The sequence below is a fragment of the Mytilus trossulus genome, chromosome 14 (genome assembly GCF_036588685.1).
Source record: "Mytilus trossulus isolate FHL-02 chromosome 14, PNRI_Mtr1.1.1.hap1, whole genome shotgun sequence".
Taxonomy (NCBI): domain Eukaryota; kingdom Metazoa; phylum Mollusca; class Bivalvia; order Mytilida; family Mytilidae; genus Mytilus; species Mytilus trossulus.
This window is the reverse complement of record NC_086386.1, coordinates 568,827-584,537: the sequence shown is the minus strand read 5'-3', so window position 1 is coordinate 584,537 and position 15,711 is coordinate 568,827. Positions and strand designations below refer to the sequence as shown.

Here is a 15,711-nt window from a genome sequence, read left to right as displayed (position 1 = left end):
GCTGGAAAGCAGTCATCCGTCAACAGAAGAATATAACTATTACAAACAAGAATTGAAGATCGCCACCTTCGAACGAACGAAAGAGATGGTGGAAATGATAGAGGGTCGGGGTGTTGAGTTCATCCTCATCCACCCCGACCCCTATCCCTCTCCTGAAGAAGAGACTCGAAGGAGGGAGGAGGAGAAGACGAGGAAAGTGAAGAAAAGAAAGAGAAGAATTTGCACCGCAAAAGAAGGGAGGCAGAGAGGCGGCTTCGAGGCAGGCCAGATCGCTCTGGCTCTGCGTGAACCTCATTGTATAGCATGTACCGGACATTTTACATGACTCTACCAATTACTGTGATTTTGTTTTCTTTTTAAGTTTATATTTTTTTACCAGTGTAGGTTTCTTTGTTTATTATATGTATTTACATTATTTACACGCTGAGTCACACTGCGTGTTCCATACTCCCAGCAGATATGGTAAGCACAGACTAGAGCACATTCTAGCCGTGAAAATTATCATAGAGCGTATTCCAGCTGGTACCGCCTCGTGGCTGACAAAGAAAGAGACAGTGATGCAGCAGATGGCAAGCAAAATAACACTCGAGCCCGCTGCCGTCGTCGCAACGGCTCCGTCCGATTGCCGGGGTAACAAAGGTGTAGCACACCAGGATGAGGCCGATGATGCGGCTACTGTCGACGAGGCCAAGTCCATCAGTCGGGAGAGGAAAGCTCTTAAAAAAGAGAAAAGGAAAGCCAGAAAGCTAGCCAAGCGGTTGCTTGATGAAGGGGACGCAAAAGCTGTCGCGGGACAGGCCAAGGCCAAGAAGGCTAAGGTAACCCCTGAAGCCGACTCGGCGGTAGTCGTCGAGTCTAATCAAGTGGAGGCACCGTGCAAGAAGGCTAAGCTTGTTGTCGCCTCGGACAAAAATGAGACAAAGAAGAGAGCGAGAGACATATCCACGCGTTTGCCGGCTGAGGGGGAAGCCGAAGTTGGAAAGGCCAAGGCCAATGCCGAGACGGTGACCAAGGTAGTCACGAGGGCTGAGGTAACCCCTAAAGCTGTAGAGGCAAAGTCGGAAAAAATGGAGCCCGCCTCCCATGATACGTTTGTCGCTAATTGGGTTCTTAAATATAGTGCTGAATTCCCGAATGAGGAAGAAATTGCAATGTGTGTTACTCATCCCCGGCCGGAGTATAAAGAGTGCGCGAGGCCCTTGGATTTAATGATCCCATGTGTGGATGTAGACCCAGAAGTAGAAGCGCCTGCTCGGGTGGTGACGAGGGTCGACTCTCCACCTAAGTCCGTCTCCACTACCGCTATGCAAGTTCCTTCCGGCCCTGTTGAACACTCTGATCCGGAGCTAGCGGTCCGTGCAAAGGCCGTGTAGTCGGTTAAGGCGCTACCTTCAATAAATTGCTACTCATATTACATGTCACTGTAAATATTGTGTCAAGGCGGCCCGAGAAAAAAACAAATTTTGTGAATGTTACTTATAAATGTTCGCACTTTTCTTGCAGATTCTTCGGCCAAGGGGTTTGTCGCCCGCACTATTGCGGAGTTCGAGGCCATTTCCGATGGAACTGATGTTCAAGCTGTTGCTGCTGACGTCCCAGCGGAGGAGTCAGGGTCTGACACTGATTCTGAAGCTGATGACCCAGAGCCAGCTGACGAGCCAGTTCGAGGAAGGAAGAGGAGAGCCGCTACGACACGGTGAGTTTTATGTTAATATATTTTTTATTATATACTATATATACCCTTAAGGGCTATCAGTGTAAAACATATCGAACCCTTCTAAGCAACTTTATTCGGTGGACGGACTTTTGTATTTTTCTGACAATTGCTACCCGTCATGTGAAAATGTTACACATAAATGTGAAAAAGTTTCGGACAGGAAAGGTCCCAAGACAGTTGCTCAGGATGCACAGGACGACGAGGCGTCCTTCCCTGAAGTCAGCTTTAACGTTCAGGATGCACAGGAAGACGAGACGTCCTCTTCTGAGGCAAGCTCTAACGTTCAGGATGCACAGGACGACGAGGCGTCCTCCCCTGAAGCAAGCTCTAACGTTCAGGATGCACAGGACGACGAGGCGTCCTCCCCTGAAGCAAGCTCTAACAGGTCAGGCGGTATTACTAGCAAGGCAGCGGTAACAAAGCAAACTAGAGAGGCAGTTGGATTTATATAAATCGGTCATGACAGGCTTCGAGGCTTTCCTGTCCAGTAGAGGTGGTTACACGTACAAGCCCACTGCATTGGCTAGACAACAGACAAGACATGAATGGGCTGTCAAGATGGGGAAGAGTACTGCTTGCAAAAAAAAGAGATTGTACTCATAAGGTGGAGGATCAGGCGCTCGTGACGTGCCATCTGTGCAATCAAGTGAAGTCGGGCCATATGCGGCGTCATTTGAAACTAGCCCACCAGCTCTGCAATGAGGAGATCGATGCACTCCTCGTTCAGTGGACGGAAATGACGACCGGTGCTGATAATAAAAAGGCCCTGACATGTCCATACTGCAAACAGTCTCACACTAGACTGAAAAGGCACTTGCAACTTGTACACAAATTGACTGATCCGCTATTGATTAAAGATCGCCTGGTCTCAGCGGCATTATCACGCCCGGAGACGGCCGATGGATTTATATAAATCGGTCATGACAGGCTTCGAGGCTTTCCTGTCCAGTAGAGGTGGTTACACGTACAAGCCCAGTATCGTAAAGGACTTACTACAAAAAGTTAAAACGATCTTGTCCTTTATCGTTAATGCAAGTGCCTTCACGTTTGGGTCGTTACGTGATCTGCAGAGATGTTGGGATAAAGACGGCATTCTAGAGCAGGTTGCCACTAACAAGCACGATCCGGCCCGCTGGAAAGACGTGAGAAGCCACTAGGGGCTGGTACCATGTCTAACTACGTGCTGGCATTGAAACGCTTCTGTGAGTTTCTCCACGGGAGGCAAGACCGGGTCCTAGCCATCGTACCGGACCTACATTCCTGGACTATTCTCACTATGCATGTGAACCGTGTTTATACCACGTATAACATGGAAAAGACTAGGGACCAAGCCATGCGCCGCACAGACCAGACTCAGCTCCTGGATGGAGTGTATGTCTGGAACTACACTACGTCCGATTTAGCTGTAAGACTAAATAAAGTTCTATCAGCTGGTACTAAGCCTACGGGTTTAACTGTGGAAGCATTCACTCTAGTCTGTGGTCACATTTTGATGCTATTGGAAATTATGAACGGTAAGAGGGCCGGCGATTTCCGAAACCTGACCATGCAGGAATTGCAAGAAGGCACGCAAGTGGGAATTGACTACATCGTCCGGGTTCGACGACATAAGGTAATCACTAAACCTTGTAACATCAACTTCCCGGGCCTCGTCTATAATTATATGAAAACCTTTATCAAATACTATAGACCGATAGTCCTGAAAAAGGGCATCGCTACGGAGAATGTGTTTCTTGGAACCTCTTGCGCACCATTAACTAGCAGCCAAATCGTTGACGCTATGAATAAATGCTGGCAAATATATGGATCGGAGATTAACGTGAACCTGCCACGGTTTACCACAACCAGGCTGCGTAAGTTGATCGTCACGATCCATAGATAGACCACCCAGTCTAAAGAGTCCCAGGAGATCCTTACCGCCTACATGGCTCATTCACCCGCGGTTGCAGACCGTTGGTATGACATGGTTCAGGGAACGTTTAAGTCCGCAAAGGCAAACGATATCATTTGTAATCAGATTTGGTAAAGTGTATTGACTAATTAGACTGGTGTTAAGGTACAGACGATGGAGGAAGAACAACTCGATGGGGATGTAGACGATCCTAGTGACATCAATCAAGATGAGGAGGACGCCGAAGGGCGGGAGAACTGGTAGATCGGTCGGTTAGCTCACGACGGGATGGATGTGTACGCCTTCCCGCTAGTGAGACAGTTGCTCCCCCCCCCCAAGTCCAACAAAGTAAAAAACCAAGAAGTCCTCCTCCGTTCAGCCCAAACTTCCACGAGTCTCCGGGGCCGACATCATTGCAGATACCGACTCAGACTCTGCGCCTGAGCCGGTCCGCCCGTCTGCACGTGGTGCTGCTCCTGATATGCCAAAGATCAGCCGCCCACGAACCTGGACCAAGGAGGATGCAGATTTGTTGCAGCACTGCTTTCGGACCTACATCAGCGAACGCCGTGCTAACCGGGATCTTAAAGTCACAGTTGCGGACATCAAAATTAAGCTAAAATCCGAACCGCCCCCTATCAGTAGTTTGCTTGACAACTACGGGCCAATAAAGATAGCAGAGCGTATCGGCTCTCTTGTGCGTAAGCCATAAATTTTATTTGGTGAGGGCTTGCACACACGTTGTATGGATATAAATTCTCTTTGCCTTATCTAGATCCGCAACCCGGTTGGTACATCGCACGGGACAAACGTATGGGAGTCGCGAGGAGACATGTGATGTTGCATGTTTCAACCGATAACAAAATATAAAAATGTACCGGTAACGGTACGCCCAAAAATTTAGAAAAATTGAAAAAGAACAAAAAACACATAAAAATATTTAAAAAAAGAAAAAAATGTTGGTTACTCCCTATCCACTCCAGCTATCTTGGGCCTGAAAATACAGCGTGAGATGTGTGTATCGCCTTCTTTGTCCAGTCGTTACAGTTGAGAGGGGGTGTCTGCCTGAGAAAACCAAAAAATACCAAGTCCCGCGTATGTCCGGTACGCTTGACACGAATCAAGGGTAAAGTATCGGGGAATAATGCATTTGCCTGCTGGGCTGGCTACCACGGGTCTCTACCGCGGCTTTCGCTTACTAACTTCGCCAAAGACGGTCCCAAGCCCGTTTGCAAAAGAAGTAGGGGTAGGTCGCAAGTTTAACTTTGCTTGCATAACATGCTAGGTACCAACATTTTTGATACTAACCTTTTACTCCTGTTATTTCAGAACCAACTAACCATGAACCAACTAACCATGCAAAGCAGATTTCTTATCCATGTTTACGACCACGGCATGCAGGGGACAATGGACCCGGTGTGGCTAGTGATCAGAGGTCCCCTTCGAACCAGGCTGGCGTATATAGTCGGGCATCACATCGTTGCGTTCTGCCCGGCTATATGCCAAGAGATTATGGAGCTGATACTGCGTCTGGGTATCTTCTGCCGTCTACATTACCTACATTACAGGAGTCCGCCAGACGGAGAATGAAGAAGGAATCATGATTAAAGTGACCGTTTTTTTTAATCTTTTTATAATTCTATTGTGATTTTTTTATGCCTAAGTCGGTGATTTTATTTGTATATTTTTATACTCTGTTATTTTTATTTGTGATTAAAATTCAAACAGCAGTGTACGTGGGTTCGATTCCCAAACTAGGCTTTAACGGGTAACGCACGGCTGGTGCAAAGCGGGCAGATTAGCTTAGTGGCCCCGCATTGCTGTCCAAAAGAACTATCGGGCAAGACACGGGTAAAACCTTAACCATCGGGTAAGGCATGGGAAAACCAAAATATTAACAAGTCCCGCTTATGTCCTGTACGCCTGACACGAATCAAGGGTATTTGGGGAAAACAAAATTATAAGTCAGGCTTATGTCCTGACACGAAAGGGTTAGGCTTAGCACAAACTGTAACCCTAGCTTATGGCCTGACACTCCTAGTTCAAACCTTCGCGAAGGTGTCGGACATGAGCACACGGACGACCAAGAGACAGACAGGACTGCTCCCGGGGTGTTTTCGCATGCCCATATAAGGACTGATAACCATCCATGTACCCTGGACTACACTAGGCAGCCACCGGACCGGATGTCAAAGTAAGGAAGGGTCTGAACCTACGGTATGTAAGTTCGGGTCTTGTGGGTCGATCAGGGTATCTACTTTGAACGGTCAATCTGATCATCGAACGTGCTCTAGACCATCGGCATTGTGCGCAAACGATTTCCCCGACTCACAGCTACAAAGCGTGGGGTATGGTGGCTTCGAAATATTGCCCGTCCGGGAACCCCAGACTTTGAAAAAAAAATCCCAATGACGTCAGGCGAAAGGGACATAAGCATCAACTTGGGACCTCTGATAAATATATTTATCTTGGGAAGAAACAACATATATTTATCTTGGGAAGAAACAACAAAGTAAAGCTGAAAAATACTTGCCAGCATTGGAAGACAAGTTTCGTTAGGTTTTAACCGATAGTAAAAAAAGTCACTTTAAAGACCCATAACGGGTCAAAATGGCAAAGTGTCTACGTACACGCCTGGACCTCCAAACTAACCGTCCGATCGATGCGAAACCTATATGTTTGGAAAACCCGACCCTTTTTTTAGTCGGTATACCATATGGGGGCTAAATCGATTGAGAGTTAAAGAAACGTCAGCCTCGGGAAAATAGCATACGCCACGGCTATCTGCATATCTGCTTTTTAAACCCAGCCGACCCCTAGGTTTTTGACCTCACGGTCGAACCACTAAGCCCTACAAATTTACTGTTTAATCGTACGAGGCGATCTGTAGAAAAAACTTTCCGCCCCACGGTCATGGTTCTGCTTATGTCCTGACAGTCCCGTGAAATACTACAAATCGACACCGGGACCGGCTATGGGCGCAACAATCTTCCCCGCGTCCATACCTTCCTATTGTATAATATTTGTTTGATTTGTTACGAGATTATGATAGGTGCAGTGTTTGCCAAAGTGCATCAAGACGACGGGATGTAAAAGTACAGAGCCACATCATATACAGTATGTAACGAAGAAACAATAAAAAGCAAAAACTGTGAGACAGGAAACAAACAAGTTAGCACGATACCTCGATTTACAAGCACGTCAGATGCATACGAGAAAATAATAAACTGTTATGGTACATATTTGTTTGTTTTTTTAGTGATCAAGATTATTAACAATGTTGACTACTGTGTATTTGACAGTTTAACCTAATAAAATCATGTCTTTTTTTGCTCACGCATCGTTGTCAACTTACGCGATTGTAATACAATTGGGGGATCAAGCTAGCTTAAAACAAGGTTCAACCCACCATTTTCTACACTAGAAAAAACCTGCATCAAGTCAGAAATATGACAGTTATCCATTCGTTTGCATCTTCGCTAGCAAAGGGTTACGATCCACTCCCGCTATCTGCACCCTTGGCGGAATGAGCCAACATTTGTGATAACAATGGTCCGCCATCTATCGGAAGATAAAAATCACGCCCATTCCGAATGCGTTATTCTTGACCAATGATAGCACTTGAACTGTCCAATTTGGAGGTAAAAACACGTTAGCATCTAGCTTCTACACACTTGGTAAAGCCGGAAATGAAAATATACATCAACATTCATGCATTTGTGCATGAAACAAACACAGGAACTTCTATTGGTTGATTAAAAACATTCAAGTTGTCACTAAATATAGTCGTACGTTTAGGGATATAAACACGTGGTAATTGTTTACAAATACTTTCTACATTTAGACGTAATCATGTTATAGGCGTTGTTTGATTGGATGCAGCGAATTTTCACTGCAAGCAATAAAAATCCTTACCTTGCGTCTCCGAATTTTTATTTCAATCCGCCAAGGGTGAACAGAGCGGGAGTGGATCGTAACCCTTGGCCACCGAAGACGATTCGTTTGATGTGTTTGAGCTTTAAATTTTGCCATTTAATACGCGACTTTCTGCTTTAAATTTTTCTCGACGTTCAGTTTATTTTCTACTTTAGTGGGTTAGTGAGTGGAATATAATCATGATTTTGTACGTATCTTGTCGTAACGGAATATTCGTTTGATTGATTGTTGGTTGCTTAACGTTCGTTGCTTAACGTTCGTTGCTTAACGTTCAGTGGCAAATATTTCATGCATGTTCACCTACGGACCCCTCAAAGAGTTGTTGCAAGGGTTCTTAACGTGCAAAGAGCGTGGCACTCTCTTTACACGAGGCATCGGATTTAACGTCCCCATCTGACCGGACGTGATTGCGAACTTCATGCATCCGGCACAGCCAAACGGACGCCCCACTTCGGCAAGCGTTTCACTGCCGGTCGTGAGAAGACCAAGTGACCATATTTCTATACCCCAGTCACCCTTGTGGATCGGAATATTCGTGACTGGTTATAAGAATAATAACAACTGGATTTAATTGGCTTGACATTTTACCTCTCAAGAAGTATACATTTTGGATATTGAATTTCCACTATTAAAGTCCTTTATCTCGAGAGAAAACAATTTAGTTTCTTAGGGCACCAATGCAAACACGGAAAGTGGAAAACTACCGGAGGGACATTCAAACTCGCTAGTTAAAAATAAACTGACCATATCATAAACAACAAACAAACGTCCAAAACACAATATTGACTACTAGACACTAAGCATAATATAATAATAATATTTTCTGTTCTATTCTATATACAGATTTCGAATTGAGTGTGTAAGTATTCGGACTACATCAGCCTTATGTTATATATATACGGAGTTATTTCTTATAATATATAAACGTAAATAAACAGACAAACACGTTTTATTTTACCCGGATACCCTTATACTTGGCTTAATAAGTGTCGGACTTGCGGGTTGTCAAGAGCAATGGGTTGTCGGACTAATGGCGTGTAACCGAAAATGCAACAGTATCCAAATAATGCACATATGCGAAGTAATTTTCGTAGACTTCGCAAAGAATATAACAAATCTTTGAAATAAGCAAGACGAAAGTTTGTCAATGATTTAGTTACAAAAATGGACACTCTACATAAATATAATACTGGACACTCTACATAAATATAATACTGGACACTCTACATAAATATAATACTGGACACTCTACATAAATATAATACTGGACACTCTACATAAGACACTCTACATAAATATAATACTGGACACTCTACATAAATATAATACTGGACACTCTACATAAATATAATACTGGACACTCTACATAAATATAATACTGGACACTCTACATAAATATAATACTGGACACTCTACATAAGACACTCTACATAAATATAATACTGGACACTCTACATAAATATAATACTGGACACTCTACATAAATATAATACTGGACACTCTACATAAATATAATACTGGACACTCTACATAAATATAATACTGGACACTCTACATAAATATAATACTGGACACTCTACATAAAAATAATACTGGGGGACACTCTACATAAAAATAATACTGGGGGACACTCTACATAAAAATAATACTGGACACTACATAAAAATAATACTGGGGGACACTCTACATAAAAATAATCCGAAATAATTTTGGGAGACTAACTGCCTAAACTAATCCGATTAGTATCTCTGATTGGCACAAATATATAAATGATTTATAAGAAAATAAAGATGAAGCCCCAAATTTTATACCTACAGCTATAGATCTTTTAGATACAGACCCTCTAGATTTCCCTTTCCTTTTTATTTGTGGAGAGATCCGTTAAGGTATTCATCAGTTGAACAACAATAAACAACCAGACATTGATATGATTCCTAACGAATTTATAAAATGTGGTAAAAATAGGTAATAACCTTCCTTCGTCAATTTATTTTATAGGATTTTGTCATCGGGTGTATTTCCAGATTGCTGGAATGCCACATGTACCACATTTATACATAAGAATGGTGACATCAATTGTTGTGATAATTGCAGATGCCTATGTATTACAAGCTGCTATTGAAAACATGTTTTACTTCTTTATTACAAACTAGACATAACGAATACCAAAATGAGCATAATATTTATAACAAATTTCAGGCCGGATTCAGACCAGATTACCGTACAACCGATCATAAAGGCAACAGTAGTATACCGCTGTTCAAAACTCATAAATCCATGGACAATAAACAAAATCGGGGTAACAAACTAAAACCGAGGGAAACGCATTAATTATAAGAGGAGAACAACGACACAACACCGAAACGCAACACACACAGAAACGGACCAAGCATCAGACAAAATACCACGAGAATAACAAATATAACATCAAAACTGAATACATGGATTTGGGATAGACAAGTGCCGTGCCACGTCTTATCTTAATATCTCAAAAATAAAAGAAAACAAACGACACAACGTTAAAATATTAAGGACATATTTTTCCAATTAATTTACCACATGTGTTATAATGCAATATTTGTTGTACAAAAAGACAACAGTAGAATTAAGCCATCTTAATTAGAAAAAGGTGTGAGACAAGGCGCAGGCTTAAGCCTCCTCCACTTTAATATATATGTCAATTATATTGATTCAAAATTTGAATATACCTTATTAAAGACATTTGTCTTCAGAGAAAACAATTTAGTCCAAAACACAATATTGACTACTAGACACTAAGCATCACGAACCCCGCAATATAACAGTGGTGATGCTAAAGATATGCACAAGTTTTGTTGTCGAGGAGGAACATTTGATCTTGCTATGCATTTGCTTGTCTACTTAATAAGTAGCGATTGGTATGACTCGATAAAATAGATAAATTGTGCGATCATATACAGATCGGAAGGCATGCTTTCAAACAAACATTTGTCAAAAACATTTTTTTTCTTTCAATTTTAGCATTACATGTAGTGGCAGCTGAGGGTGAAACAAACAATTTTTTTCTTAGAATCAAACTCTTTTTTTCCAAAAGAAACCATAGGTCCTCCTTTCCCAGAAAATCAAATGGTTGCTGCCCTAGGTCATCACGTCCAGTAGCAAATATGTCATTCTAGTTCAGGACGAGGGCAAGTTAACATTGTTTTCAACTACAATACTACGGTCTTGTCAGAGACCATCCGGGATGATGATCGGAGCAATTTAGACTTCCACTTTGAAATAAAGTTTTATTGAAAGGGACAGAAATTTAGCCTTGCAACAGGCTAGCTACGGACCCCGAGTTGTTGAAAGGGTTCTTTACCTGCATTTTTAAACGAGGCATCGGATATAACGTCCCCATTCTGATCGGACGACCCACTTTGTCTATGTTTTACTGCTGGTCAGAGGAATACAAGTGACCATACTTCTATTGCCCAGTCACCTTTAGGGGAGTTTTGTTTCTAACCATTCTAGGGCGTCAATAATCGGCTTAGCGCGCGCTAGTTCCTGAAGATTGTCATTTTGGAAAAGTGCTTTAAACGCATGGAGTTAATAAAGTCTTGTTGTCATTAACTTTATTAATTAATATTGTCTTGGATGAATTATTCGTTTCTCTGCACATACAAATGTAGTCAGCACCAAGTATTGTGGTGCCGCTTATGTATACATAGAAGAACCAGTCCATATATTACAGTATGCCAAGCAATACCTCTGGACGACTGACGTCACGAGGATTCCCTTCGACTTCCGCTTACTATATTGAACACATGTATTATTGTATTATTGCTGTCTGCTGACTTATATATTCACCAGATTACAGAGATCAACAGATATTAAAGGTATTCTGTTTATCACACATACACTTTACTTATTTGTACCATATCGGCACAACATTGGCGTCGTACGACAAAGAACGAATTATTTTTAGCAAGTGAGGCGGACTCCACGAGGGCGCCTTTGCAGATTTGAAAACTTTTGATGCTTCATTTTTTTGTAAATTTATTACGTAAGCATTACCATAAATTTACTACAGATTGATAGTAGATTAAATTGCATCACATTTTTACAGTTTATCACGTATGAAATCTTCATATTTGATATTTTTCATCAGATAAGGTTAGGAACTTCCGGTTATCGCCATTAGGTCCTTCTTCACGGAAGTCATTTGTCTGCAATACTCCATTGCGCAGACGCAAACCGGAAACAGTCTCGATTTCTGTAACTTAGTTTCGTACATTATTTTTATACTGAATTTAGACTGATATTTTATATTAAAGAGGGTATATACTCATAAATAGTATATACTCATAAATATTTTATGAGTAACATATTATACACCGTATAATAAAGTACAGTGTGTCAACTGAGTCTCTGTTCCAGTTCTATCCTATTTTGTTGCCTGCATTTTTGAAATTGTAAAAGTAGTAGCTTTTATAAAAAAGCTGCATTGTTTATGTCTTGAGTCGCACATAAAAGTTGTGATTTTGAGATTTATTTGCCTTGAGTAATAACTCAGTGCAAATTATAATATTTTTTTGAGTTGCATAATATTGTAATTTGAAATATTTAAGAATATTGTAATTTGAAATAAAGACAACATGGCAGGAATTGGGGATGAGAATGAACTGAAGGAAAACATTGAAACAGAGGAGTTGATACAAGATGACATATTCACAAAAGAAAATATAGCTGATACTACTTTGACAGAACCAGCTGAAAATACCAAAATGTCATTGGAACAGCTATAACAAGAGTTTCAGGCGGATAGAAAAGCAAATGCAACAAGAGCTGTTGAGACTGAAAGCAGGGTGAAACAAAGTGAGGATATCATTGAACAGATTTTCCATGGTTTGTTAAATATTCAAGCTGAACAAAAAGAAGCAACAAAAATCAGTACAGAAAACATAGTGGCAATATCCCAACAAGTGCAACGGTCAGAACAGAGAATTGACAAGAAGATTGATGCTAACGGTAAACGTTTAGAAGAGTTAACATCGGATAAGTTTAATGCCTTGGGAAGGCGGCTAGACAAAATGGCTGCTGCTAATGATGAGGCAAGTACCGTGCAATTCAAGAGTGCATTTGAACACCCAGGTTCATTTCAGCAGATGGCATCAAGTGTTAGCGATTTGATTAACAAGAGAAATAAGGAAGTCAAGCTCCCTTCTATGGATACTCCTGTTAAACAGAAATCTGAAGCTAGTCCATATATTGCCAGTACTCCATTACTGCAAAATAAGCCTCCAGCATTTAGTCTCTCGCCAATTATGTCAATTGATGAGACTACACAGCCTGAATCTAAGGCAGGTACAACTCCAGTATCGAGTGACAAAGGTAATGTGTTAGGGCCCCCGGCTCTGCACAATACATTGTTGTTTCAACAGATTCAGGGCAAAGGCATGCCAGAAAGTGTTGGTAGTGACCAGGAGATCTATCATATGCAAGGTTCGTTGCCACTACTGAGTGACAAGGGAAGCGTGCCAGGGCCCTCGGCTCTGCACGGGACAAACTCAGGTATGGTAACACAGCATCCATTCAAAGGCATAGAGGGAGTATCCACTGAATACAAACCCCAACAAAACACAACTCCAGCAACGGCTACTTTTGCACCGTCCTATGTTGGTACACCATATGTATCTCAGGGTATCAATGTTAGTACACCTTTACACGTTGCACCAGCTACAAGTAGCGAATCATATGCAGCGTCCTTAGTACAGAGTAGACCAGCTCTGTACCCTCATATAGGATCAATGATACAACAGCCTCCGCCTGCGTTTATGACCCCTATGATGACAACAGTAGCATCCACAGGCCCGTCACCAATGCAAATTGACACTAGCAGGTCTTCAAGATCACGCACTAAAAAGAAAAAGGAACGAAGCCACAGCTCTTCGTCAGACTCCTCTCTTGATAGGGACTGCTCTAGGTGGAAGGACAACTCTGGGGCGAGAGACAGGAGTAGAAGTCCCCAGCTTCCTAAAATGCAAGTTTTCACAGGAAGAGGTTTTCTTACGTGGGAAGCCTTTATCTATCAGTTTGAAAGAACAGCAGGAAGGAGACAATGGGAAAATAGGAAGAAAGTTTGCCGACTATTGGACTGTCTAGCTGATGTGGCGTTAGAATATGCAAGAAAGGTCAACATCGATGATGACTATAAGACTTTAAGGAAAGCACTGAAACAGCGTTTCAGCAAAAAGGACGAACCTGTATCAGCAAGACGCCAGTTGCAGTATGTGAGGCAGCAAGACAGTGAAACACTGGAGGAGTTTGCTGAACGGGTCCATTTTGTTGCATTGGATGGGTATGATAAATGTGACAATTCTGTCATTGATCAGATTGGCACAGAGGCATTCCTCAGAGGTTGTAAGGACAAAGAGGCTGCCCGTCACGTGATTGAAAGGAACCCAGAGTCCATTAATAAGGCGTTGAAAATCATGAAAACGTCCATAGCGAATCAGAAGGCTATTTATGGATCTAGAAGTCCAAATTTTGCTCACAGACAGGTCTCATTTGCTGATAGCGCTGGTAAATCACAGGACACAGAAAGTGCTAGTACTGTTAATAGTCCATTGGAAAAGGAAGTAAGGAACTTGATTCAACTTGTGACCAAATTGACAGAGGTGATGCTTTCTTCTGATCAACATACACGTGGTAGGTCTCCCGAAAGATATACACCACCTAAGTACAATGCGTATCGATCACCTACACCACCTCCTAATCAAAGTTCATATAGTCCTCAACAAAGGTCATATAGTCCCCAACAGAGGTCATTTAGTCCTCAACGTCAACGTTCGCCATCACCACGACCAAATTCTAGAAATCAAGGCTACTTTAAACAACGGTCCACTTCACCTGGCGACAGAGCTTATCCAAACTCTACTCCAAAAACTGAGTCTTCAAATGCCAACGGGTCGAGCCGGTAGGCCAACACTCGACTCTAAAATCACATGGCCAAGGGAAAATACCACCCGACAAATCAGAACCGAGGCCCACGGCTTCGTCTGATATTGTTATAAGACGTACAATTGGGAAAAGTTTGGCAGTACGGGGAACAGTATTTCAACAAAATGCAAGTATGATTGTTGATACAGCAGCTATGATTACACTCGTCAACGAGAAATTAATACCGGAGAATATAGAATGTTCCGAAACAGTGACGCTACGTGGTTTGGGCGAGCAACTGGTCATTGGCAAGATTATTAGGAACACACTCCTGAATATAGATGGATTAGAAATAAGGTGGGACGTGTGTAGAGCACCACTTACAGATGATGTCATTCTAGGTCTAGATATTCTGGATACGCTTGGTGCAGTCATCAACCTCAGCACTCCATCACTTACAGTTAACAACAGAGTTATACCTGCCTCATTCGTTACTGGATCTGATGATAGTGCTTCTCAACAAATCTGCATTAAACGTACAATGACAGTCCCGCCAAATTCAACGATGATCTTCAGCATAGATACACACAGAGGATCCGAACAAGAGTTTATTTTGGAACCATGCTCTCTTGCCAGTGGAGTTTTAGTTTCGCATGTTGTCGGAAAAGGCAAATCTTGCCCTGTAACTATTTTAAATGATGGGAATCGTTACATACGTATTAAAAAGGGTACACCGATAGGTCATTATAAGAGATTGACAGTATAATGGAGGAGACTTCGGAAGAAAGTGAAAATCGAACTCCAGATGTCCGTCGTGGCATCGTAGAAACACAAACCCAGGTGCCCACGGCACCAGGTTTAAGCCAAGAAGAATTGTCTACGTTGCCATCCCATTTAACAGACCTGTATGAACGTTCTATAAAGCATGTAATTAGTCAAGATGATAAGTTAAAACTCAAGAAGTTATTAATCGAATACCAGGATGTATTTGCACAGCACGACCTAGATCTCGGATGCCTTACAGCTGTCCGGCATAAAATAGATACCAAAGACCACGCTCCAGTTAAACACCGGATGCGAAGAACACCTCTTGGATTCCAAGATCTCGAACAGCAGCACCTTGACAAGATGTTACAAGCAGGTGTCATTGAGCCATCATCTTCTGAATGGGCCTCAGCTCCAGTGCTGGTAAGAAAGAAAGATGGAACCGTGCGCTGGTGCATTGACTACAGAGCTTTAAATGACAGAACAATAAAAGATTGCTTCC

At 42.2% G+C, this 15,711-nt stretch overlaps 1 protein-coding gene across 1 annotated transcript; it reads left to right on the top strand.

Annotated features, from left to right (window-relative positions):
• Positions 1-401: 401 nt before the first annotated feature.
• LOC134696858 (neurofilament heavy polypeptide-like) lies at positions 402-2,169 on the top strand. The gene is made up of 3 exons (XM_063558814.1): positions 402-1,356; positions 1,504-1,696; positions 1,878-2,169. The coding sequence occupies exons 1-3, from the start codon at positions 402-404 to the stop codon at positions 2,167-2,169; spliced, it is 1,440 nt and encodes a 479-aa protein (XP_063414884.1).
• Positions 2,170-15,711: the final 13,542 nt, after the last annotated feature.